Source organism: Neopelma chrysocephalum, unplaced genomic scaffold (assembly GCF_003984885.1).
Source record: "Neopelma chrysocephalum unplaced genomic scaffold, ASM398488v2 Primary Assembly neopelma1_82, whole genome shotgun sequence".
Taxonomy (NCBI): domain Eukaryota; kingdom Metazoa; phylum Chordata; class Aves; order Passeriformes; family Pipridae; genus Neopelma; species Neopelma chrysocephalum.
Window position 1 is genome coordinate 5,450,800 of NW_020897744.1, and position 27,031 is coordinate 5,477,830.

The 27,031-nt window shown below is 46.4% G+C and overlaps 1 protein-coding gene across 4 annotated transcripts in view; it reads left to right on the forward strand.

The window, feature by feature from the left end:
- Positions 1 to 27,031, forward strand: part of CLIP2 (CAP-Gly domain containing linker protein 2) — a 75,961-nt gene that overhangs the window by 35,180 nt on the left and 13,750 nt on the right. For 2 of the 4 annotated variants that reach the window (XM_027690917.1, XM_027690918.1), the window contains 8 exons: positions 1,205 to 1,743; positions 11,440 to 11,564; positions 15,932 to 16,145; positions 17,059 to 17,256; positions 18,373 to 18,476; positions 20,011 to 20,071; positions 24,114 to 24,218; positions 25,758 to 26,702. In XM_027690917.1, coding sequence (XP_027546718.1) covers positions 1,205 to 1,743; positions 11,440 to 11,564; positions 15,932 to 16,145; positions 17,059 to 17,256; positions 18,373 to 18,476; positions 20,011 to 20,071; positions 24,114 to 24,218; positions 25,758 to 26,702 — 2,291 coding nt within the window. The remainder of the gene's footprint in view (positions 1 to 1,204; positions 1,744 to 11,439; positions 11,565 to 15,931; positions 16,146 to 17,058; positions 17,257 to 18,372; positions 18,477 to 20,010; positions 20,072 to 24,113; positions 24,219 to 25,757; positions 26,703 to 27,031) is intronic. The other 2 variants (XM_027690919.1, XM_027690920.1) reach the window with 1 other exon arrangement.

Here is a 27,031-nt window from a genome sequence, read left to right on the forward strand (position 1 = left end):
AGCTGAGGATGACTGAAGGTCTGTGGTGTATGACTTGCTGGATCTTATTTTGCAAGCTTATTTCCTCAATGTGTGGTTTCTTTTGGGGCTTTACTTGACCTCCCCCCTTTTTTAATGAAGTCCACATGTCCTTGTCATTTGTTCCCCTGGGGCCCAAAGTTTGTGATGAGAGAGTTTGACACTGAGGTCAGCAAGAGTTGAGTCACTGCTTCTTGTTTGCTTCAGTTGACTCTGTTCCCATTCAGATACCAGTCACGTACTTAAGGGTCTCCTTGTGTATTATGGGGAGTTTGGACAATCAAGGGTGTGCTGGAGAGTGTGAACAGGACAGTGAATTCCAGCATCCTTGCAGTTTTTCCTTCTCCAAGGCAGCAGAGCATTGCTGGAGGGCTGATGCTGCAGTAAGAGTGCTCTTTATTGCCAGTTTTATGGAGTTCCGTGTCCAACCTACGGCCCTGGAAGGCCATGCATGAAGGTTTGTAGATGCTTCCTGTTTGGAGAGATGCTGTTTATATTGAACATTGCCCAGGTGTCTGCTCACTGCTGGGTTTGCTCCAGCAAAGGGCACAGCAGCAGCTGGGGAAGGCAAGGAATTTGTGAAGGCAGTTCTGCGGTCCCACAGGAGCCATTAGTGCCCTCGGTGGGACTCTCAGTGCTTCCTGGATCCACACACAGGGAGTTCTCATACTGCCAGGTACTAAAACATCGGTGCCTCACTAGTTTTTATTTTCTTCTTTTATATTTTTTTAATTTATTTTTTTTGATAAAAGGATGACTTTGGAATTATTTTTCAAAGCCATAGTTCCTGGGGCTCCTTTTGATCAGTAAGCACTTACCCACCACTCCTGTGCTTTCGAGCTTATTCTCACTAATTGCTGCCATGCAAAATTCCCTCTGGGGCCGTGACCGGGCTGGGGTAGGTGGGCATTGTAAAGGGGGGTGAAGACATGGGGCTGTTTCTCAGTGTTCTGTGTGAGACCTGCCGAAACTGGACAGCAGATGGAGGTTTCTGTGCAGATTTGCTTTCCTGCCAAGGAAGATGTGTGAGTAACGGGGTCGCTCGGGCTTAACCTTCACTGGGTGTAAACCTGCAACCGAAGTTGTTGTCCCAGATGTTTCCTTTTTGTAATTGACCTTTCATGGTGTTTTGGCTGCCTTCTAGGATTCCTCCTCATACCAAAACCTCTTTTCCCTTGATTCACAGGCTCACCTTTGCACAAGCAGGGTCCCACCTCCACCGCCAGCGCCGAGAAGTCGGGTTCGAAGGTCGCCGAGGTGGGCGATGATTTCCTGGGAGACTTTGTGGTGGGCGAGCGCGTCTGGGTGAATGGAGTGAAGCCAGGAGTGATCCAGTATCTTGGGGAGACGCAGTTTGCTCCGGGCCAGTGGGCAGGGGTTGTTCTGGATGACCCGGTGGGTAAGAATGACGGCTCCGTCGGGGGAGTGCGGTACTTCGAGTGCCAGCCGCTGCAGGGGATTTTTACGCGACCGTCCAAGCTGACGCGGCAGCCGGTGGCTGAGGGCTCGGGCAGCGACGCCCCCTCCGTGGACTCCCTGACGGCTCAGAACTTGTCACTGCACTCGGGGACGGCCACCCCACCTCTCTCCACTCGCGTCATCCCGCTGCGGGAGAGCGTCCTGAACAGTGCCATGAAGACGGGCAACGAGTCCGGATCCAACCTCTCGGACAGCGGGTCTGTGAAAAAGGGGGAGAAGGACTTACGGCTTGGAGATCGTGTGCTGGTGAGTTGATCGTGGGGTCCCCCTTTGACAAGGATTTGTCCCCTCCCTGAGCATTCCCGGTCAGGTTCAGGATGACACAAAAGGAGGACACGGTTGGTGGTGAGGTGTGGGATGGAGCGTGGTCTTGGGAGATGCCTGGGCCAAGCAGGCATCAAACTTCTGCATTCACTTTTATTTGGGATGCTGCATCTTCTGGATTTGTCTTTCTTTCACATTGGTGCAAGAGAATATGTTCCAGAGCACCTCTTTTATTGAAGTCCTAAGCAGTGAAATTGAAACATGAGAGAAATAGAAAAATCATTCATTATTATGTCCTAATCCAGTGATACTCCATAATGGTCTGTATTATTGGGGCTTTTGAGGAATTTGCAACAGTGTCTTGTTGCTGTACATACTCAGCAAGGATTTGCAAGAATCTCTTCTTTGGTGGTTCAGTTTTTATGTGTCAGATGTGACACTAACTCCTTTCCTGTACAGAAATGAACTTGCAATTACTTTTACAAAAGGGAGGACTTCGGGAGAGATCACTGGATGGGTTCTCACACCTGGTTTCTGCTATTTTCATTATCTCAAATAGAGTACCTGATGACTTTAAGCCAAAATGCCACACTTGCACTAGGAATGGCTTACTGGAAGCTCGCCAGCAAGCTTGTCACCAGTTGTGTCCTAGCAAAGGAGTAGTGCTTTTGTGGAGATGGAAAAGGAAGATATCAAAGCCAGGAAGACTGAGTTCTGTGCTGCAGCTCTGGAAGAGAGTTTATTTTTGTTAGTGTGCAGTTACATATTGTGGTATCAAATATTGGAAGAGCATTTGAGCACAGATCTGTTGTGATTGTATCCCCAGTAACATCCCTGGATCTAAAAGCTGAGGGTGACTGACCAACAGCGATGACAGGTTGCAGAGGGTGAGTCTTTGCACATCCTGGGTAATCTGGCTCCCATTTAAAGTTATCTACATAGTGTTTCCTTTTTTGGGCACCTGGTTCCAATACCAGCAGTGGTAGTGGGAGACTGTAGACAGACTGGACATCTGTTTAATGACAGGGGTTTGGTAGAACTGGCTCCACAGCCAGTGTAAATCAGGAGTGTGTGCAGGGACTGTCAGAGCCAGTCTAAAATGTCCTTTTGGGACAACTGCTGGGTTGTCCAATAGTTTTCATTTTAGTGGGAAATAAAGTATTAACAATTTAAAGTTGGTTATTTTCAGAGGAAGGAAAGGGAAGATTGGTTCTGCTTGTGCCCACTGGTTGATGGTTAGTAAACCTACTGTGAAAACATGTAGGTTTGTAGAAATGAGAATTTTACTTTCTCAAATTTTCCCCAAAATGTGCATTGCATTCTGTGTCACAGCGGGAGCTGACACATCCTCAAGGGTCTGTCTGCTTGCTTACTTCATCAGTCTGCCTCTCTTCTCTCCCCATCCCTGGTGGGAGCAAAGCTGCTGCTTTCCCTGCTGCCCCAGGACAGGGGTGGGCAGGGAAATGTGGCACCACTGTTGTCTGTTTAAGCAAGCACTGGTGGTTCATGTTGGTGTGTTAAAGCAGCCACATGGGGGAAAAATGACCCTGGGGATCTGTCTTCCTTTGATCAGTTTGTTTGCTCCCATTTTCTCCTTCACCTGTTGCAGGGAGTGGGGGGAGCACTCAGGTGAGAACTTGAGATTTTAGTAGCAGCAATCATAGAAGGTAAACTGCAGAATATAAAATCTGTGGTAAACCTGGCTCTGTTCTTTCTGAACTAGCCAGGCAATGGAATAACCTTCTCCAGACTTGTTTAACCCCTCTCTTGTCCTGTCTATAAGCTCACCGAGACAGGATCTGTCCACAGATTGAGATTTTGGCATAGCCAGGCAGTACAGCCTGTTGGCATCTCTCCCCTTGGCTTCTGTTCAGTTGTGTTTTGGGGGTGGTTTTTGTTTTTTGTTTGTTTTTGATGAAGGTGCATCCTCAAAATCCCTCCCTCCCTGCTAATTTATCCCCCCTCCAATGTTATTAGATAAAGTTTGTGCTGTGATTTGTTAGTGTAATAAATAGCTCCAAAAAGAGCGAATCTGGAATGAGCTCAGCCTTTCACTGGCTCTAGCAGGAATGCTCAGCTTACAGCAACATCAGGAATTGTTTGCACACAGTCATGGAGATCCAGGAAAAGAACAGATAACAAGAAGAAATAATTTGCTGTTATGCTTCATTCACATGTGCTTGGCTTGGCAGCTGGCTTTTCTTTTTTTTTCAGTAATGGAGATGTCAGTTAATCATGTTTGGTGTTTGAATACGTAAACAATAATTCTGAATTAACCTGAGTTGCCTCAAATTCCCCGAGCAAATCTTTGCTCTTGTCCTCTAGGGATTGGTACAGTTTTAGTTGTCTTTATTACTCTTAGTCTTTGCTTTTCTGAAAGACTGTCCTTTTATTTGAGGGTGGCTTTTAGGCAGATGGGATCCACCAGAGGCTTTTCAAGTGAGGGAGGACACGTGTTTCCAGTGATTGCTCAGGGGATGGAGAACAAGGTTGCAGAGGACCCTTCCAGGTCTGCCAGATGGACACCTGGCTCTCTGCAGTCTGGTCATTTCCTGATGGTGCCTTTCTTTAACTTCATTAAAGTCTATTATAGCTTGAAGACATTTTTGCTTTTCAATGACTTTGTTCCAAGGCCCTTTCTGCCTCTCCAGCAGTTGCAAAATGTGACTTTTAGCTTTCCATTAGAAGAGTTAGATAATATTTGCCTTTGGCACTCTAACTCAGACTTTTTCCTGGAGATGTAAAAATTGCATTAAAGAGATGAAAACCCCACCCTAATATTGTAGAACTCATCTCTTGAAGTCTGACAAATGAATGTGGAACAATTAACCTTTGCTTTAGTGAGAATGGAACTTCCCAAATAGTGTTAATTGCTGGAGTTCTGTTAAAGTGAGGCTGGCTTTTTGCCTTTCTGCAGGGGAAGAAGGGATGGAAACAGAGGAATGGAACAGTTGAGCATTTTCTGCCTGGGAGGAATTTCTGCTGGTTTGGTTTTTTTTTTTCCTGAGAAAATTCTTTTGGGGGGGGGGGGCTTTATCAGTAGCTGAACTCATTCCACCCTAGATATGGTTGCTTTCTGAAGAAGGTTGGTAAGAAGGTGGCTGTACTGTATGTCAGTCTAAATAGAAAATAATTAAAACAAAAAATCCTCCTAATAGAGGTGTTCTGCCCTTCAGCCATCCTTCTGTCTCCTAATTAGGATTGTGCTCTTCAGTACAAAAATGTAGTGATAAACAAGGCTGTTTAAGGGCCAGGATAAACTAATCATGTCCTTTCTTCAGCATCCCCCCTGCACACTCCTGTCCCAGCCCTGCTTGGCCAGCCCAGAGCTGCAGAAAGCCTTTAACCACCTGAGTGAGAAACCATTTCATGAGAAGCTCCCTGGCCAGGAGAATTCCAGCCTAACCCCTTCTCCTTGGGCAGAGACAGCTCCTTGCTTTCCTGCCACAAGCTCTCTGAGCTATTTCAGGGGCTGAGACTGAAGCATAGCTGCTGTGAAGGCACGTGAGGTGTCACGAAGGAAGGATTCCTGCCCTGTTTTTCCTGGTTAACCATTGGAGCTCTCCCAGTTTGTGGGGTCTGAGAGGTGCAGCAATGCTCCTGTGTGGACTTCACAAACAATCACCAGACATATTCCTTTATTGCAAACCAGGCAGTTAAGAAAGAATGACCCTATTCTGTAGCTCTGCCAAGGCAGGATTTTTCAGGAAAGGTGTTTTTAAGTGTTCCATTGCCTGCTTGCAGCTCCATCCATAAGGAGACCATCAACTGCTGTGTCGTGTACCAGCAGTTACAACAGAGCCTCAGAACTTGCATGGGAGTGTGGGAGTGATGGATCTCTGTCCCTGTGGAGGTCTGTGACAGGCAGTGGGAAGTGCAGTGTGCTGCTTGTTTGCAGGATTCAAGAGACAGGAAACCATTTAGAACTCCTGGCTGAAGCTCTTTCCTTGCTATAGGAGGCGGTTGCTGAAGAGTGTGTAGTGACAGGACGGGGGGAATGGATTCAGACTGACAGAGTTTAGGTTAGATATCAGGAAAAGATTCTTCTCTGTGAGGGTGGTGAGGCCCTGGCACAGGTTTCCCAGAGAAGCTGTGGCTGCTCCATACCTGTTCAGGGGCAGGTTGGGTGGGGCTTGGAGCAACCAGGGCTAGTGGAAGGTGTCCCTGCCCATGGCAGGGGGTGGAATGAGATGAGCTTTAAGGTCCCTTCCAACCCAAACCATCCTGTGTTTCTGTGATTTCCTGGGACTGCAGTGAAACAAAGAGGGAAATAAATAGCCCAGAGGAACTGCCCTGCCATGTGGCCACATGAACCCTTTGAGGCTTTTTGTGCACACACCCTCCTAACCATTCATTTGGGCTGAGGCATTGCCTGGCCCTTGTCTGCTGCGTGCAATGTCTGTCATTAAATAGGAGCTGTAAGTGGCCTGTGGTGGAGCAAACTGTGTTATTAATGTGGGTGGACTTTGTATCCAAGACAGCCCCAGGAGGGGATGCTGTAATTCCAGGCTTTCCTCTTACACCACCTCCCTAGGACATTATTTTCTCGCTGGTGCCTGACAGATAAATGCACAGAAATGTCTTGCATCAGCAGGGCTGTCAGACTCATCGCTGTGCAATGCTGACTTGTGCTGTGGGGATGGGAAGGCACAAAGATAAGTGGTTGGATTAAAAGAAACTATACAAATTCCTGTAGCTTCACACACGGAGGGCTGGCCTGTAATTCGTGTCTGTCTGTCTCTCCCCTCACCCTAAAAGCCAGTTCTGGTATTCCCAGGTGACATGGTGTTTGTCTGATCAGATGAAACTGCTGATGGTTGGATGGCACCTGAAGTAAATTGTATTTATAGGTGAACCTGACCACAAGCTACACCTCCACCTTCCCACCAGCTCCTGAACACTGGCCCCAGTAAGTGATGGCCACATTTCCCATAGGTGTGTGCATTTACCTCCTTGTATTTACAGGTCATTATTTCAGGTGATCTGTAATGGCTGGACCCACACCCCTGTGCTGCTGCCAAAATCACCCTCTGTAAATCAAGTGTTGTTCAGTAATTTTCAGCCATCAGTGCTTTTGGAAGAGCTAAATTATGTGTGGTGGGAAAACACAACTCCTGCCTCTCTCAGGTTGGGCTAGAAATAGGCTCCTTGTCTGAGTGGATGAGTGTAGGGGAGGGGGAAAAACCCCACCATTTATCCTGAAGGGAAAGGATGGCTGCTCCAGTTTACAAGCTGGATACAGCCTGCAGGTACAGCTCAAACTGGAGCAAGCAGCACTTGTCCAGTACAGGGGATTTCCAAGTTCTTGTTGGTATCATCCAATAACAGGGTGGAATAAGCTGATGTGCTGCACAGAGGAAGTAGTTGAAGGTCCACAGGGTAAAGCAAGTGTCCTGTATCTGCCCTTTCCCCTCATCCCTTTCCTTTCTCTTCCCACAGGTGAGCAGGGGGAGAGTCTCCCAGCTCTGCCAGGGCTCAGGGCAGGAGCCCTGCAGGGAAGGCATGTCCATGTGCTGGGCACTCAGTGTTCCCACCTCCACCCTCTGGGCAGCAGCACTGTCTTGTGGAAATGCTTTGAAAATAACTTCAAGGGGCAAACTAGAATTTTAAGCAGGGAGCAAACATCATCTCTGTGGGGATGTGCTCGAGCAGGCGCCGCAGCCACTGCTGACCCCCGAACATGCATGACGTGGTGGGGGACAGTCCCTACTGGCCTGAATGACACAGAGAACTTTGTGTTTCTTTTCTCACTGAGCAGCATTGGAGGGTATTGAAGCAGAGTGTTGCCCACAGGCCTTGGGGTGAGGGCAACTCCCAAGAGGTTCTTGCTGGGAGCAAGAAGCTGCTGTGGGGTGAGCAGGGAGTCCATGAGGAGAAAAGGGCAAACACAGGCTGGAGGGGCCTGGCTCACAGCAACCAGATTGAGACGTGGCCTGCTGCTAATTTGGTAAACAGTTCAAATTACGTATTTGCAGCTCCGATGAAGACAGTGACTGGAAGGATTAACATCATTGTCTTTTCAGCCCTGGGATACTGGTCTGGATCCAATTTTGTCATTTCGATGAGAAGAGCATAGTGTAAAACGTGATGTTAGTGATACTACAATTGGCAGGATGTCTTTCCATGAGTGCACGTTGTTGTTTGACTCAACAGTTAAGACTCAGACCTGCTAAATACTCCTAACTTTGTTTTCTTGTGAAGGTCAAGCCCAAAACTGTCTTTTGAGACTACTGGATGTTTCATTGAGAAAGGGACAAGTCAGGAAGAGATGGTCTTTGATTTGAGCATTCCAAGAACTCGGAGGAGTGTGGCTTCGAGGCTGCTCGAATCCAAGTGGAGAGGATGGGCCACCACAAGCTCGTTTAAAGTTAATCAGAAGTGTTTTTACCTGAAGTGGAGAAACTTGGAATGTTGATGCTGGTCAAAATACTCCCCAAAACAAACAAACAAATAAATCTAATTTTACTGTGTCAGTATTGTTTCCATTTGTTGGAGCTTCAAGAAAGAGCTATTTTTAGCTGCTTTTTGGTTTATTTTTGTTATTGTTAGTTATTTGGTTTGAGTTTGGGTCGTTTTGTTTTTCCCCAAAAAAAACCTGTTAACACTTTACATTTGGTAAAATCCCATTCTCTTGGGCATGAATAATCTCAGCAATGGTTTTGATTAAGGTAACTATTAATGGCGTCTCAGAAAAACTTTGGGAGTTTTGTTCCTTTTTGAGCAAAACTTGTCAACTCTAAAAGCCATGATGTGTCTGAACTGAGATGGATGTTAATTCTGTGCTGTGTTGAGCTTTAGCAAAGGGATGGGTTGCCCTCTGCAGTTTGTCCTTGCCTCACTCTGGACACTTGGCACGTGTAAGATGTGACTGTGACTGATTAATGTGCCAGGTTGAGAAATGCAGACAAGTTCTCCACAGAGGAAAATCTGAGATGTTCTGGGAGGAAATCCTCTGGTCTGCAGCTTGATGATGGCTGTGTTAATGCCATAGCAGCCAAGCATGGTTGGCTGCTGTTCACACCTGGGTTGTGGATAGTGGTATCCAATCCAGGCGTGGGCAGGAGGAATGGCTGTGTGCTCCCATGAGTTATGCCCTGCCATTGCTAACCTCCCTGCCTTGTACCCTCTCCCAGGGTGATACCTCTGATTTATTGAAGGGTCTGATAGAAGCAAACGTTCTGTTCTGATGAGTCCATTCCACACACAACCTGCCAGCTGGCTCCTTCCAAAAAGCATCACTTATTTTAGCGGCATTAGCAGCTTATCGGGGCTGGATAAATCTGCACGTCTGAGTCGGATGAATTTTCTGGGCTCTCCATCCATCAGAGTTTCTGCCTGCCTGCCAAAAGATGGGAAGCTCAACAAGAGGGTTCAGTGCTGGCATGTGAGTGTGACAGCCTGATATTGGCTCTGTGGGGAGCCCAGGCTGTCGCAGAGCAGATGTATCCATCCTGGCTTGGGCTGGAACGTGTTGCTGTATGGCAGGGGTGTGTTTTATAGAGAGGATGGCAGAATAATTAATGCTTGACAGAGAAAATAGAATGAGTTGCTCTGGAAGTAGGGAATCATGTGGCTGTTTGGGGGAGTGTTGGACCTGAGCTGCACTTAGAGCCTTGGCTGATGTGGGGCTTTCAGATGGGAGTGTGACCTGCCCTCTTACTGCACAGTTTTGGTGTTGGCATAATTGGATAATGTGTTTATCAGGTCAATAGGGATAGGTTTTTCCTCTCCTGTTTGGAAACAGCTTCTGCAAATAGTATTGATGAGGACATAACTGAGTGGTCTTTTGTGTGGGCAGAGGAGTGTGACACCCCCCCCATAGATGCCCCAGTCACACTGATGGAGGGACTCACAAGGTTTATAAGGTTTACATGAGACTTTGGGGATCATCTGGCTTGGTAAAGGAAATGTGACTCAATATCTGGAATTAAGACTCAATAAAAATAAAATTGAGGGGGCACACCAGCAATGGTAGGTTCTTATAAATGACATTAAGATTAATGACACCTATATTGAGTTCAACTTGCAGCTAAAGAAATGTATTAGAATGACATTAAATCACTGCATTAATATTAAGGGGCTAAATCTGTATAAACTCAAGGCAATCAAAAAGGGGACTGGCATTTGACTGTGAGTGATTGGTAAAGAATTCCACTGTTCAAATCAGTAACTTGCCAAGTACCTAGTGCTGAAATTGAGTCAACTTTTTACCCTGGGCACAGTGTAGGACCAGAAAGCTTCCTTGTGATCCTTTTCCTGCTGGCAAATATTTTTCTCTGTTATATAGTGAAGAGAACAACATCATCAAGGGGTTTTTTTTCCATAAGCAGCAGCATTCTGAATCCCTAGTGAGAGAAATTCCAGAAGACTAACTCAAGCTGCATGCTGCAGCCTCTCAGGACTTGAGGTAGGACCCAGACTTCAGAGCTGTGCTGGTTAGTCCATTAAGATGCAGTTATTTTTAGTCTGGGAAAACTCTCCTTCCTTTGCATAAGCAATTTTTAGGGATTCACAGTTGGTAAATCTAACAACTCTACCCTGGAATAAATGAAGCTGGAGATTTCTGCATTTGACTATCACTGTTTTCTTTAGGAGAATATTACTCTGTTGATACCTGTTTATGTGAAATTTAATATTAAAAAAATTACTAACTGCAAGTCGTTCAGGATGAAGTGGCAAATTGAATTTTAAACGTATTTTTTAAGCTTTCTTCCTTGAACCTAGGCTCTAGCAGAGATAGGCTAAAAAAGGTTTAGATCATATGCTGATTTACTAGAAGTATGAACCTTTAGAACCACCCTCCTACTTTTTCCATCTTCTTTTTCTCATCCCAAGTGTCTAAGTAGGAGTGTTTAGTGCAAAGGCAGAGGCAGCTGCTGCTCAGTGCCATGTGCTCTCAGAGAGCAGTGATCAAAACACAGCTCCAAAGGTTCCTGACTTGTGCCCTTCTCGAATCTACTCAGCACGCTGGAAACTTTAATTATACACATGGGAGGAAAAGGTGTGATTTATTCCTAGTTTTCCATGGAGGGGGAAAAAACCCTGTGCTGGAGGAAACCTGGCAGGGAGCTGAGCCCCTCTGCCATGCATCTTGCTGGGAATTGCTGTAGGAAGTGTAGGTAAAAGTGGAGGCTTTTTCTGTGCGAAACACCTCTATTTTGAGCAGTTCCCTACATCCTTAGCAAACCCTGTGTGGGAGCAAGCTAAAGGAGCAATGAGTGCCTTCCTGACTCAGCTGTCCCTTTGATGTCCTGTCCCAGCAGTGCCCAGAACTGGCAGCTGGAAGAGCACAGGGCTGAAAACCTGTCAGTGCAGGTCGTGGTTCTTCACACAAGGCAGGTATGAGCTGTACCTGCAGGGCTTAAACTCCTTCCTGGCCTCACAAGTAACTTGCTGCAATTAATTGACACTTTGAAATATGTTTTCATTCTGTTTGCTCTGACATCTTCCAGGCAGGCAGCCCCAGAAGTGGGAGCTCATGAATTTGCTTGTAGTTATTGGAGAGACAACTTTAGTGCTGGGAGAACTTGGTGTGAGAACTATCTGCTGCTTTCATTAGATCTGAAACAGAAAATACTGATGTCCTGCCCTCCTTTCTCCATACTTGTCCCAGCTTCAGTCCCCTGGTGTCAGTGCCAGTGCTGCCATCTCTAATCCTCAACTCCTTGTCTCCGACAGGTTGGTGGGACGAAGACGGGAGTCGTTCGCTACGTGGGAGAGACGGATTTTGCCAAGGGGGAGTGGTGTGGTGTGGAGCTGGATGAGCCCCTGGGCAAGAACGATGGGGCCGTGGCTGGTACAAGGTACTGTGTGCTCTGACCCCCAGCCTGGGGCATGGAGGGTCCTGCACACCTCCTGGGGTGACTGGGAAAAAGTGCCATCGGACCTGGGAGCAGAGCTAGGGTTGTGTTGGCTTGGACATTGTGGGCTGGGAGGAAGAGCCCAATTTTGAGCCTTTTAGGCTTTGGGGTGGCCTTGCAGGGAGATCAATACAAACCTCGTTGCTGGGGCGTTTTAAGGCACAATCAGATGACATCTGTGAAGAAGGAACCTGAGTAGCTTCAGGAAACAGGAGAGAGTAGGGAGAGAAGATAACTTATGGTGGGATTTAGTTTTTGCTAGAAATTGATTCTGTGATTATATTAGCTCTGCTTTCTCCCACACGTGTCCTCCCATAAACTTTTTTCTTGTGCTATATTTATAATTCACCCTGTCAGAACTATAGAAGACACAGATTTGACTCTTTTCTCCTCAGCTTAATATTGCTTTATTCTGTTCTTTCACAGAATTCCAGAGATCTGAAAGAACAATTGGTAGTTGTTTTCTGTCCTTGTACTAATTCTATAATGTGACAGTTCTCTGCTGATAGATCTTACCACCTCTGACTCCACAGGCACCTCCACTATCTTCTTTTCCCAAAAAGCCCTTGTTAGTACCTATAAAACTAGGTAGGGACATCTTGCAGACTTATTGGGAAGCTGTTTCTGTTCCTGTTGAATTTAGTTAGGGGAATGACCCCAGCTTCAGATCTTGAGCTTGGGGATGTTCAAATATGAGTTATGCAGCAGCACTTTGACTCTGCTTCAAATACAGGTGGAACTGATTCTTTGTCCTTCACTACTTCCTTCAGTGGGAAATACTGTTGGTTTTCTTGGAGCTTCTTAAGGCAATCTGGCTTAAGAGGAGAGATTTAACTTTGAAACTGAGGAGCTGGGAGTTTCCGCCTTGTTACATCTCAGGTTCTGTAATAAAGGTTTCTTGTGTCTTGTCCAGCAGCCATGTGCTTTCATTTTAATTAAGAGAAATGCTGCCTTGTTCAATGTCAGGGCAATAAAGCAGTAAATGAGTGGCAGCAGATGGCAGAGTTCCAGCCTGTTCTCAAAAGAGAAGAACCAGGATGGTAGAGAATAAATCATGGAGTGAATCCAAGTCCCTGCTTTCTTTATCAGACGCTTCAAATTATCTCTAAGTTTCATCTTCAGGGTGCTCAGAAATGATTTATGGTCTCTGTGCCTGTGGAAGGTGTGAAAGGCAGATCTGAGTGCAGGGGTGCTCTCTGTGCCTCATCCTCACACCCCTGTTGCTGTAGTTTGAAAATTCAACTTTTGGAAGTCATCTGTCTTCTGAAACTGCAGCATCTTGGCTGAGGTGGTTTTGGTATGTGCCCTGTCTGCAAAGGCTTCTCCTTTGCCTCACACTGTTAAGAGCAGGTTTGCAGCATTGTCCCTTTGAGCCTTCATCCAACCCTCTGATTTCCTTATGGCAGTGCTTTGGAGAAGCCAACATGGTAAAACCAACTCCCTTGGTGCCTGCAGGCACTCCTCGGTCAGCATTCCCCATGTTTGCTGCGGCCATGTGGAATTCTTGACGCTGCCCTGAGCTTGTCCTGCCAGAATCTGCGTGGGCAGAGGCTGTCCAGGGCTCTGGAGTCAGTGCTTTGGTGGTGGTTGCCATCTAGTGAGCAACCCTGGCCTGGCTGCCCGAGGCCAGCACTGGCTGCTGCAACAGCAGCTGCAAAAGGAGAGTGGAGCTCAAAGAGCTGTCTCGAGACACTGGACAGTGGTGGAAGCAGGAGAGGCACCACGGAGCAAAGGGCATTGTCACCATCTTTGCTGCCATGGGCAAGTCCAGTTGAGTTGGTGGTGAATTGACTGAAATTTGTGGCAAGTCACTTGATTTTCATGCAGGTCCAGGTCTGGATGTGCAGCGAGGGAAGGCTGAAGGGAGCTGGAGGCTGCCTGCAGGCTGTGGGTCAGTAGCAGTGCCCCAGAGAACAGGGCATCACTGTGGGGAGCCCCTCTGTACATCACATGGGTGCTGATTTGCACTGAGATTCTGCTGCATCTGCTTTCCTATCTGCACAGGAGACTACAGAGGTGCTGGTGTGGTTTGGTTGTTTCTTATCCACAAAGCCAAGGAAGTTCCATGTACTCATCTGTAGTGTATTATCCTTTGCCTGCTTATTTTGCTGTTCTTCCTTCTCTGCCTCTGCTCTCCTGGGAGTCTTTGCCCACTAAACTGCTCCAACCTTTGTTTTTGCATAGTCTGTGACATGTCAGCCTTGGCCACTGAAGATTTTTTTTTCATCTATTTCAAAATTTCCTGTGCTGTTTCCCACCTGCAGTTTTGCATTGCCATCACAACACCACTTTTTTCCCCCTGTTTCCTCTCTGCAATGCGAGTCTGGAGCTCCTCAGCACTTAGTTTTCAAGTAGATTTTTTTTTTCCTGCCAAGTGTTCTGGACCCAATTCCTGCTTCTGAACTGTAAAATTTAATTGCAACCACTTCCAATCTGGACTGAAAGAAAATGAGCAGACGTAGTAAAGCAAGTTTGGGCTTGCAAAGAGGTGTCAGGGGGCTTTTGAAGGCATTAGCCTTCGACACCGTTGTGTAGCCCCAGTCTGTGCTTACACCAGACAGACCTGTGGAAGGGGCTGTTGCCTGCCTGTGCCTACTGGAGTTTGGGAAAATGATGCTGAGCAAGGCTTGGCTGGTTTGTAAGAGGTCAGCCTGTGGTATGGCTGGTTTTCCAAACCCAAGGGCCTGTGTTGGCAGCAAGCTGAGGAGGCTGAGAGATTTAGGGTTGTAGAGGGGTTGTTTAAAGTTTGTTATAGGGGAAAAAAAATGGGTTTGAGCAGATGTTTGAAAATGAATTTTATTTTCATCTGGCTGGAGATCAGGCTGTTCCCTGGCCTCCCAAGCACACAGGGGTCTGCCTGTGACACAGCTGAATGGCTGCCAGCACTTGAAAATAAAAGGGAATTAGAGAAACAGCTGGTCACATCTGGAGAGGGAGGACTTGTGCTCGTAAAGCTGGATTTGTGTCATTTAGTCATTAGAACCTGTTTTTTATGTTAACATAGGACAGGCTGTTTTATGACCCAGTGTTAATCCTAGCCTTGCTGTGAAGCCTGTGAGAAAGAGCTCTTAGAGGAGAGAGCTTTCTGTGTTGGCTGCTCCCTGAAACAAGGGGATGTGATGCTGGACATGATCTGGTTTTCCTTGCTGCAGTGCAGGTGGCCAGCAACAGATGAAGTCCGGCTTGTTCCAGCCAGCCCGAGCCCTGAAGGGGTTTCCAGGGTTTGACACTGCGTTTTGGCTCATTTTTATTCTGGAAGAGGGCTCTGGAGGGTCACAATCACTGGGCTCACTGCAGTTGTGGAAGAGAGCTTGCACTGTAGTTATCTGATTCTTCCTGATTCTCCCTCTTCTATGCTTGCATCTTTCTAAGTTTGTTTGCATGGGAACCAGTTTCTCTTTCTCTGCCACCCAGAGGAGGTGTCACACACTGGAATTTGCTGTAATGGTATTTTTAGCTTCAAAGTTAGGAGCTGCCATTTTCCCCCTTCTGTTTCGGTAGGGAGGTTTTTTACCTTGTATAACATTTATTCAGTGCTGTGTGATTCAGACTTTTTAGTCAATCACAAAATGCCAGAATGGTTCAAGTTGGAAGGGACCACAGTGGGTTATCTGAGAAGGGTCTCCCACCTCAGGAAGAGGTCATCCCAGAGTACATGGCACAGGAATGTGTCCAGACAGTTCTGGAATATCTGCAGCAAGGGAGACTCCACATGATCTCTGGGCAGCCTGTTCAGTGCTTGGTCACTGCACAGGGAAGGAATTCTTCCTCATGTTCAGGTAGAAATTTCTGGGCATCATTTTCTGCCCATGGCCTCTTGTCCCATTGCTGGGTGCCCCCAAGCACAGCCTGGTCCAGCCTCTGACACCTCCTTTCAGATGTATTTTACTACCCAACTTTCTTCAAAGCAGAGTAGAGAGAACATGCAGCTTTTGGGAGGGTTGTTTGTTGGGAAGGTTGGATTGTAAGGAAGCAGTGCTCTGGCTGTGCTTATGTTCTGGGATGTCTGTGCTCTCCAGGCTACCAGATGGGTCTTTCCTGGCATCTCATCAAAGTGCACAGCAACTAGTGCATGGCAATTATCTCAGGATTCCCTGCTAAAGCACCACAAATGAAAACAAGGAGATTGCCAGTACAGCAAGTACACGAAAGGGGAAATAATCCAACCACTTGCACACAGGAAACAATGTCACAGCAAAGCACCCAGAGATGAGCTGAGGGATTTGTACTGCTTGGCAGTGTCATTCTGCAAGGCTTGGGTGAGATGGATGCTCTGCCACTCGTGACTTGGTGCATCTCCTGTATTCCAGGTATTTTCAGTGCCCTCCCAAGTTTGGCCTCTTTGCTCCCATCCACAAGGTGATCCGGATTGGGTTCCCATCCACCAGCCCTGCCAAGGCAAAGAAGAGCAAGAGGATGGCCATGGGAGTGTCAGCCCTGACCCACAGCCCCAGCAGCTCCTCCATCAGCTCCGTCAGCTCCGTGGCCTCGTCGGTCGGGGGCAGGCCCAGCCGCAGTGGGCTGGTAAGTGGCTCCTTCCATGGACTGGGCAGCCTCGATCCACATCTGTGACCAAGCTCCACAAAGTGTTTGGGGTTTTCTTTCAGCAGCTCTCCCTTCAATGAGGTGGGAGGAGTGGAGTGTGGGATGTTGTTACCCACTTTACAAATGGTTTCCCTCCATGGACACAGGAGTTGTAACAGACACGGAGCGACTGTGACTATTAAAGAGGCTGAAATGTGATTTGCAGTGTGATAGTCTGGGCTCTGCTGTCAAGAGCAGGTTTATGAGGGATCCCTGCAGAAAAAGGCCACTGCTTCAGTCCCACAGGGTTGTGAGCAGTGTGCTCTGCAGTGACCAGCTGTGCAAAGCTCCTGCAGTGACTGGGGTGACACTGTCCTGGATCACATGCCTGGGGCTTTGGCAGGTGCTCAAGCAGGGGGACAGCAGAGCAGGCAGCAATATTATTAAAAGCTCTGGCTCTGTCACAGTGTGTGCTGCAGAGCACCTGCAGTCCACTTGGCTGGGGACGAGGGTGCAGTGTCACTCTGGGGAGCGGATCTGGTTTCCAGTTGAGATTATTCTGCCCAACTGAGCTCACTTTTTGGGACTTCACCAGTGCAGATCACCAATAAAATGTATTTAAGAAGGCAGATGATACAATGCATGATAATCTTTCCTGACCCAATTCACATCCCACATCCTGTACTTTTGGAAATGGTCCTTTCATTGCAGTGCAGAGGAACTGCTGAGCTTTTGTGAGCATTGCCCAGGTGCTTCACAGACTTAACCTCACCCGTGTGGTCCAGAGCTGCAACTGTAGCTCTGTACAGCTGAATAAACGATCATTAGGTGAGCAGATTTAACAGGGGACTTCAACTATTCTGGGCTGGGGAGGACATGGCTTTACCCCGTCTCTTTTTAACTCTTTTTCCAGCTGACAGAGACCTCTTCTCGATATGCCCGAAAAATCTCTGGCACCACAGCTCTGCAGGAGGCACTGAAGGAGAAGCAGCAGCACATTGAACAACTGCTGGCAGAGCGTGACCTGGAGCGGGCGGAGGTGGCCAAAGCCACCAGCCACATCTGTGAGGTGGAGAAGGAGATTGCCATCATGAAGGCCCAGCACGAGCAGGTAGGAGGTGATGTGGCTTTATCACTAGCTCTCAAATATCTCAGTATTTGATATCCCCTGAAAGTTTCAGGTTATTACATTACCCCTGTACGTCAAACTTGGGCTCTGAATTTCTAACCTTGATGTGGTGAGTTAAGCTGAGACTCTTTCTCCACTCTCCCAGTGTCACATGTGCTCTCTCTGCCCCGAGCCAGGAGCAGGAAAAGGGCCGTGCCAGATAAAAGGCAGTAGATAGTTTGTGTCTGGTGGATCAATACATTTCAATGCTGAAATGCAAGTGGAGAGTAAATTTGTTCCCCTCAGCTACCCAGTCTGGCTGTGGCTGTGACTGCATTGCAGTGATTTTTGTGGTGCTGAGAACATCAGCTCAGTTCATATGCCACAGCTTTCCTGCCAGAGAGAACGTTTTTATCACATTAATAAAATCAAGAGATCTGGAAGGAAAACAGGCTGATCATATTAGGTTGTTTTGGGTGTTTTTTAATGAGCATTTGTACAAAGAGTATTTTATGCACTTTGAATGCTTAAAGAGAGGAGTTGCTTGTGCTATTTGTCAGTGTGGATCTTCAGTGACTGTTGGTGTCCTAAATGCCTTTCTTATGCTTATAAAGCCCAGTCAGCTACCTAGGAGCAGGGATGGCACTGTAAATGTGTGGTGGGTCACACCTGCCTGTCCAAAATGCAGGGGAAGTTTGGAAATCAACTGCAAGCTGATGCCTTTCTTGTGTGTAGTGTTTTCCAGTAATTATCAGTAACAAATGAATTAACAGCAATCTGAAATGTTTCTTATTTTGTGACTAGATGACCTCTGACTAGATTTTCAGAACTGTTCAGGCTTCAAGTTAGAGTTAAACTCCAATCAGAGCTGGATTCTCCAAAGGGCTCAAGTCACAGGGGCACTGAAGCGTGGACCAAACTTACAGCAGCTGGAGACTGAGCAATTTTTGTCTTCCTGATACCCACATCCTGTGCTCTTTGGAAAATCTGCCCTCTTATCACAGCGTCCTCTGAAACAGATCATCAAAACTCTCTGTCCCTTGTTCTGATCCTTTTTTTAAACAACCCTTTACTTCAAACATTGATGACTTTTGTGCTTGGGCTCTTTTTTTGCTGCAGTATGTCACAGAGGCAGAGGGAAACCTCCAGCGAGCACGAGCCTTGGTGGATGGGATGCAGAAGGAGAAGATTGAGCTGTTGAACCAGCTGGAAGAGGAGAAGAGGTAAAGCAGGAGTGGTGAGGGAGGTGGAGTGGGCAGTGACAAAGGTTTCAGGTAGTTCTGGTTGAGGATAGAGTATAAAATTAGCGTTGGATCATAAACAGGCCTGTGCAGGCTGGGCCATCACAGACCCCTCTGTACAACCTGGCTTTGCTAAAGGCCCCTTCCTCCTCTTTGTTGGTGATGTGCTGATCTTGAGGACATTCCTGCTGAGGAGGGGAAGCCAGACTGGAGTACAGCCTTACTGTGGAGTGATTCACCCTCTTCCCCACATCCCAGAGGCTCCATCCATGTGTATATGATGATGCATACATTTCCTCTCTGGAGAAGAGCGAAGATCTGCTTGTCCTTGTATATATGGAGTCCAATTTCTCCGTATATATAATTAAACTCTTCAGTGGGAATAGAAAGACATTTCTGTGCATTAAATAACTGAAAACAGTGTTGATTTCAATTGACTGATGCCCCTCCTGAGGATGAATTGTTCTTTTGTGCATGTCTCCCTGTTCTTCTGGTAGGCAGCTAACTTTCCCAGCTCCAGGAGGCCCTTTAACCCAAGACAGCTGAGTTTTTCCCTAAATATCAACAGATGCCTCCTCTAATTAGAAGGAGGTTTAGACAAGGAAGCTTGTTTATGAAGTTAGAGATGTACACTCACAGCTATTTTTATCTGTAATGGAATCAGAGTCCTTACATCTGGCTACCAGCTCAACATCCTCATTATTGCCTTTTTTTTAATCAGTAAAGAGAACAAAGAGGGCTGAGTTTAGCAGAAAATTGAATTATTTTGTATTGTTACTGGATTCTCTCTTCCAAAAGAGAAGAGTCCTCGGCATGCCTGTGTTTGTGCTTGTGGTTGTATGTGCATTTATCCATGACTGGTCTGTACAATCTGTGGGGAAGGCTTTTCTGCCAGGGTAACTCACAGTTTCCACGTTGTGGAAACATTAAGCACTGCCCACCCTCTGCCAAGGAGTCAGAGGTTCCAATTCCCTTGGAATACTTTGTATGGACCCCCCTGTGTATTTGGCACAGGAATTGCCCAGTGCTCAGCTGGAGGATAACAAGGTTTAAATAAAACAGTGAAACTTGGCTGTGGTTTGCATGTTTTCAGGGTCCCAGTGTCAGAGAACAGTAGTTGTGTGTGTCTGGGAGGATGTACCTTGCAAGAAGGCCATGTTTGCTGTGTGGAAAGCTTGTCCTGCTCCATGGATCTTGCTGCTCAGTTTCTGCTGAGCTGTTTGTATCCAAAGGTGGTCTGTCTCCCTCTCCTCCCCGACTTTGGTTCTGCAGACCATGATGTGATTTTTAACATTGGGTGTTGTTTTTTTTCCCCTAGAACACAAAAAATCTTACCAGTAGCTTTTGGGCAGCTTTTCCATTTGTTTGTAATGATCTCTCCATTGATACTGTGTCCTACTAATCCATAAAACTTGAGTAAGGGTCATAGTGAAGAGGCCCATGTGTGTGGCTGCTTAGACAGAGGGTGCTGGTCTGGGTGTTCCTGATTGCTCTTTGTGTCTCTTCCTCTCCTCAGGAAAGTGGAGGACTTGCAGTTCCGTGTGGAGGAAGAATCCATTACAAAGGGGGATCTGGAGGTAATTCCTAACGATGTTACCAAATTATGGGGTCAAAACCCGAAAGTGCATGTGGGGCCTCCCTCGAGTAACCTCTGCCACCTTTTGCTCCACTCTAAACAACACTTTATGGATGGCTTTGGACCTGCTGTGAACACCAGGGTGTAAACTGTGAGGATTGATCTTTGCTGTGTTGCCCAATGACTACTCACACTGGGAGCTGCCTGGAATTAATCTGTCACCCCGAGTTGCCAAGTCATGTTAAAATCTTTATCTGAATGCATTGCAACATATGTTTTTCCATCTAGAAATTAATTGACTGCTCAGTCTCTATCCCTGCAGTGTCCTCTTAGCAGCTGGTGGGGCACACATGATCTCCTGGCTGGATGCTGTTTAATTCCAGATGAAATGCTGTGTATCCTGAGGAATCCTTGTGTGGAGTCCCCTGCCCACAAGCATGGGGTTGGACACCAGGGCTGACACCCTGTCATGGGGAAGGGCTGTTGCAGTGAGCTGTGTGCAAGCTGGAAGTGATGTTGGGAGCTTGCCCTTGAGTGGGAGGCTTTTCCAGGGGGTAAAAAAAAGAAAAGAAAACCTCTCTGTGAAAGCAAGACCCTGCTCTCCACATGTAAATCAAGAGGGTTTCCCTTCTCTTTAGCCAGAGTGCCAGGTTAGTAACAACCAGAAATGTCAAGGGCCCTGTGCCTGTTATTTGCTGTCAGTCATAGCAATAGAAGCCCAGGAAAACTGGAAAACTAGGCAATGGATATGTTGCTGTGGTTGTGACCCTCTTGGCACAGAAGCTGAAGGAGCTGTTTGATGGGGTGTAAATCAGCAATGCATTGATAGAAGACCTTTGCTAAAGCACAGCAAGTGCAGTTTCTGCCTGGTGTGTGGGTGCAAAATCAGGTTTCCATTGATCCTTGAGCTGACAGGTTCCCCCAGTGCTTTAGAGAAAGGTGGTTGATCCATCCATCATTCCCTTTGAGAGCAGTGAATTGTCCCTATGGAAGCTCCAAGTGTTTAAGCCTGGCTGTGTAAAACTGGCAACAGGACCAGGGTTAATCACCAGGTATATTTGGATGTACTTTTTTTTTTAAAGCCATCATGCTTAGCAAGATGATAAGCTGCTGTGACATATCCTCAGACTGGGACCTGCAGTCAAAGATTTGATTTTCCTGGGTGGGAAGGAATTGTTTTGCCATGGGAATGTGGCCTAACTTCCAGCCATTATGGTCCTGTCCTCACTTCCATGTTTGTCTGTATGAAAGAACAAATAGCTTAGGAAAGCTTGATTTCCTGTGATCCAGGGAACTGGGGTGTTCTCCATGAGTCCAACATCGGTGCCAGCACAGGCATTGGCAGAGGGCTTGGCTGTGGTCAGTTTTTACATCCTGTCCTGTCTAATTTGGATACTCATACTTGAATGAGTGACCCCCTGGAGCGAAATCTCACCTTCCTGCTTTGTTGTGGAGGCAGTTAGGATTTCCAGAAGTAAGTAATTAACTTTGAGGGGGGGAAAAACCCTCCAAGCCTCCTATTGGAAATCAAGGAGGGTAAGTGCTCCTTTATGCTGCAGTGTGTTTTCTGGGAAATAGCTGTTCCTGATAATCTTTGTGTAAAATCATAACAAAGTCAAGCAGTGGCTTCAAGCACAGCCCTTGTCATCCCTCTCTGGAGCTGAATGAACCAAAAGCAAAACCAGATCAAGGTTTTGGACCTCTAATAGAGCAGCTGTGGATTTAGCCCTGAAATGAAGTTATGAATTTCAACCCATTTTTGATCCAGGTTAGCAATGCTGATGCTGTGGTGCTTTGGAAGATGAAAAACAAATGCAGGAAAAGCTTTCAAGAGCTTTGGAAGATGAAAAACAAACACAGGAAAAGCTTTCAGGAAAGGCTTTTTGTGGTGGAAACCCACAGTTTATAGGAAATATTATCCTCATCAAGGAACTCTGTCATGCTCATCTCCTGGGTCCTGCAGCATGTCTTGGATGCCTCTGGGAAGTCAGTTTGTAATTTGTGAACAGTAATTTAAGGCTAATAGGTCTGAAATTCATATCTGAGCTTCCTCAAAGTGCAGGAAAACTTTGGATTTGAGGCTCTGACATCCTGGCTAGTGTTGGCAAACCAACTTGCATAAAATAATACAGGATTTGATGCAAATCTAAAAGTTAAGGGCTGTAAAACAGTTGATCTAACTTTCTTCTCTGTTGATTTTTTTTTTTGGCTCTATTTTAATATGTTTTTCCAGACTTGGAAAACAGCAGGATTAATAGATACTGAGCAAGAATATCAGGTGTGCTTGGCTGGGAACTTGAGTGTCAACCTCAGGACTCTGGAGTCTCTTTGGGAGGTCCAGAGATGAGTTTGTACTAGGTCAGCTTCTTCAGGTAGCCAAACTCTGATGTGCTGCCACCAGTTAATTCATTGATGTCCATGGAATATTTATTCCTGTAAGTAAAACCAAGCCTGGAGCCTCTATCTTGAAATGTGGATCTTTGAGCCTTGCAGAGAGCAGAATTAATTTTATTTAATTAAGTAAATATCTTTTTTTTTCTTATTAGGATGCATTCAGCCAACTTTTGCACTTAAATGATATTATTTGGGGGTTTGATATTTGGTTTCTTGAATCAACATCTTTTTTCCCCTCCTTCAGGGATCAAATAGAGCACATAAAATAAGAAGTAATCCTGAATATATCTCGAAGTTGAGATCTTCACCATCTGTGAATACATGTGCAATGATATTTTTCAAGCCTTAAAACATGGATTTTTGCAAACTTCAGTTGCCATCATTTATACACAGCTAAGACCTGCTTTATAGTAGGGAAGGGCAGAAAATCCTTAAAACTTGTTCCAATAGAAAGAAGGGGAAGCAATTATATGGAAAATGAAGGGCAGAAAATGGGGGTAAAAAATGGTTCTGAGCAGGTTTGTTTGCTTTTTGGTAGAGTGACTTTTTTAATTTGGTAGATTAAGTTTAATTTAAAGAAAAATATTGGTTTTGTAAACTAAAAAAAAATGTGAAGGCCAGAGTCTGCATGCATTTCCCCATGTCTCCTCTCCTCTTTTATTTATGGGGAAATTTTACATGATATTTTACAGTGGTGGTTGGGGAGTGCTGAGGTTTGTCACCAAGTGCAGCTTTGTGGTACTTCTGCTTTAAAAGTGAAAGGCACTGAAGCAAAGCCCAAAGTCAGTGCCCCTGGATTTGGGCAGGTTACATAAACTCCTTGTGCTTAGTTTAACCATTTGCCAAAAAAACAAACAAAACCCCAAAACAACAACAAGAAAAACAACAAAACCAAACAAACAACAACAAAACAAAACAAACAAACAAACAAAACCCCAAACAAACAAACAAAAAATTGTTTTCTCATGCCAAGGCTAGTGGAGTCTTGGTGTGCAAAAATCACTTTTTGAGATTCCTGGCAGCCCTATACAAGCCCAAAGCACTGATTTTAGGACAGTTTGGTATCTCGGTCTCTCTGATTTGCTTCAGTGCAGTGTGTTTGGGGTTTTACAACACTCCATGAACAGTGTGACCTTCTTTTTCTCCCACTTAGTGCAGGGGTCACAGAGTCTCCAGAGCAAACAGAGGATGGGAACTTCCAACTCCTTTCAATCTACCTTGTGATTCTTCTTGAGGAGAGATTCAGAGAATCATTGCAAGGTCTTTGCATTCCCTGTGTGGTGCAAAGGCCTTGTACTGGTGGGAGCTTTGCTTTTTAGGAAGTGTCTCCAGCTGCTGCAGGAAAACACCGAAACAGGTTTCTAATGCAGAAGGATGTTTTCCCATCACATATTCAGTTTTCCTGTGAATAACCACTACAAGTACCATGTAAAATCCCTTAGGGACCGTTTTCTATTTGGTTGGATTTTTCCTCCTTGTTTGGATCTTTATTCTCCTCCTGTTGTGAACTGCCTTTCCTTGTCTTGTACGCTGGAGATGATGTTGCAGCCTTCTCTCTCCCTCTCTTTCTCTCTCTTTCTCTCTCTCTGTCTCTCTCTCCCTTCCCCTCCTCCCACCTCCACTGTTCTCTTTTCCCTCTGTGTGACCAGACTCAGACGCAGTTGGAGCATGCCCGAATACGGGAGCTCGAGCAGAGCCTGCTGTTTGAGAAGGCACAGGCTGAAAAACTCCTCAGAGAATTAGAGGACACCAGGGTAATGGACCCCCACTTGCCCTGCCTGCAGAACAGCGCTTGCCCCTGCGTTGATGCTCATGATGCCTTGCTTTTGGGTTTCTTTCTTTTGGTTTTTATGGGGTTGATTGATTTTTTGGCTTGAACTTTAAGCTTCCCTGATTTTTTTTTTTTGTTTGGTTGGTTGGTTTTTATTTGCTCTCTCTCCTGGGAATAGTAGTACGATATGATTTCTAGCTTTGCTTCTCATGGGGGGACTTGTTTCTCAGACTGAGTTTGCTGCTCTGCCCCATGCCACCATCTGACACATAAGCTCTTCACAATTCATTTTTCAATTAACATATCCCAATAATACCTGCACCCTGCACAATTCATTCTGCATTGAGGCTGCAGTAGGAAATGACATTGCAATCAGCATTCCCTTTGCTCCCCCTGCCAGCTGTGGGAGCTGCCACCTGCAACGGGACATACTGGTTAGGGCAGGTGGGCCTGCTCTGATCCTTGGACAGGCTGCCCAGAAGAATCCTAAAAGCAGACAGATCTGGAAAGGGCTTTTTCATGCTGGTGTGGTTGTGGGAAGCAGCAAACTTGCTGCAGTGAGCTTATGTCTCACCAGTGGGTTTGAGAGCTGTAGAAAAAACAAACATGTGGGACTCCAAAACATCTGGCTGGTTTGAACCCCCCTGTGCTCTCCTAAAATAACCACCACCAGCCTCCTGGGCCGATGGTTGGTGGGGAAACAGCAATTGAGTTGGAGTGGAATTCCTCACTTAGGTTTTGGCTCGGTTTCCTTGTTTCTTCTGCTTTTTTCTAATATTTCATCTGGTCAAATCTCTTCACCATCCACAGCTGCAACACCCTGAACTCCCTGTGACTCACAGGTAGTTCGGCCCTGCCAGGTTACAATCAGATCCTAAGATATTGATCCATGGCCCTTATGCTCAGCCTTCACCGTGGCCAGATTTATTGTCTTGCATCCTCCAGCCTCCTACGTTATTTTGACTTTGCTAATAAACTCTAACAAGTACTCATGTGTAAAAATCCCTTTTCCTTTTTACACCAGGGTAAACAAATTCTGTTACAGCAGAGAGGTCTGTAGGCTGAGGATTGCTGAGCAATAAAGGAAACATGATATGCTTAATGCTGGTTTCGATGCTTGTGATATTCCTGCATGTGCAGTCACATCTCCTCTGTGCATCATCTGGCAGGATGCCTGGTCTGAAAACATAATGCCCTTCCAGGACATTATTTTTCATGAACCACTGTTGCTCTCTAGCGAATTTCAATGGTTATTTCCAAGATGTTTTTCTGTGGAAAACGAGAGGTTCCTATTAGAGAAAAACAAATTGCAATTGGCACAGACGTAACTGCGAGTTATCGGTGCTGGTTACCCTGGTGCAAAACTGTGCTCAAGTTGGAGGGTGCCGGGTGTTCTGTTGCTGTTTATTTGAATTTTGACTGATATACTTTGGATTTACCTCCACTGGAGCACATTTACCAAAGGGGAAGGATGGGGCGGTGAGAGGCGGGCGCTGACTTTGTGTTCTCTGTTGTGTTGCAGTTAACAACAGTGGCAGAGAAGTCCAGGATCCTGCAGCTGGAGGAGGAGCTGAGCCTCAGGCGCAGCGAGGTGGATGAGCTCCGTCAGTGCCTCAGGAGCTCTCACCAAGCAGAGACTCCTGAGCATAACCTGGGCTTGCAGTCGGAGGCTCTTCGGCTGCGGGATCAGCTGCTCTCTGCCAACAAGGAGCATCAGAAGGAGAGCAGCCAGCTGAAGGAGAAGTATGAGAAGACGTTAAAGAAGTACCAGCAGGAGATGGAGAAGCTGAAGTCCGTCAACGAGAAGTACTCGCAGGAAATTGTTGACCTAAAGCATAAAGTTCAGCAAGCCACTAACGAGAACATGGGGCTCATGGACAACTGGAAGTCCAAGTTGGACACGTTGGCTTCTGACCACCAGAAGTCTCTGGAGGACCTGAAAGCCACACTGAACTCAGGCCCTGACACCCAGCACAAGGAGATCGTGGAGCTGAAGGCAGTGGTGGAGAGTATAAAGATGGAGCACCAGCTTGAGTTGGAGAACCTGAAAGCAAAGCATGACATTGAGACAGCTGTGCATGTAAAGGAGAAAGAGAGCCTCAAACTGAAGCTGCAGGAGGCTTTGGATGAAGTGGAAAAAAGCAACAGCAACTGGAAAATGCAACTGGAAACCAAAAGCAGTCAGCACCTTCTTGAGCTCCAGGATGTGAAGGACAAGTGTCGAGATGCTGAGCTGAGGGTGCATGAACTGGAGAAACTTCATGGTGAATACACAGACCAGACAGAAGCAATAGCTTTCTTGAAAGAGCAGATTTCTTTGGCCGAGAAGAAGATGTTGGACTATGAAATGTTACAGAAAACAGAAGCCCAGAGCAAACAGGAGATCCAAAGATTGCAGGAAAAAGTGCTTGTCTTAGAGAACAAGCTGCAGTCCATGGAGGCCCTGCACCCTTCTCAGCACGCAAATGTATGACTTTGGGGTAGTTTTGCTTGTTTGTCATCACTGTTGGTAACCCTTCCTAGGAGTAGCCCTCAGCTGCTGCCTCGTGCAGTTTTCTGAGGCTCAAATACCTGGATGTTTTTTTCCTTCCACTGACAGTGCTCCTTCTGCACTTCATCTCCGTGCTGAAGGTGTCTTCCCACTCTTGAAATCCAGTACATTGGGACAATTAGGAAAAATATGAGTCAGGAGAAGCAAGTGGGGCCACACCTGGGCTTGGAGGCTGCTGTGGCAGCAGAGCAGGGTGCTTGTGGTTTGTCAGGGTGGGCTCTCATCCTGAGCAAGTAGCGTTCTGA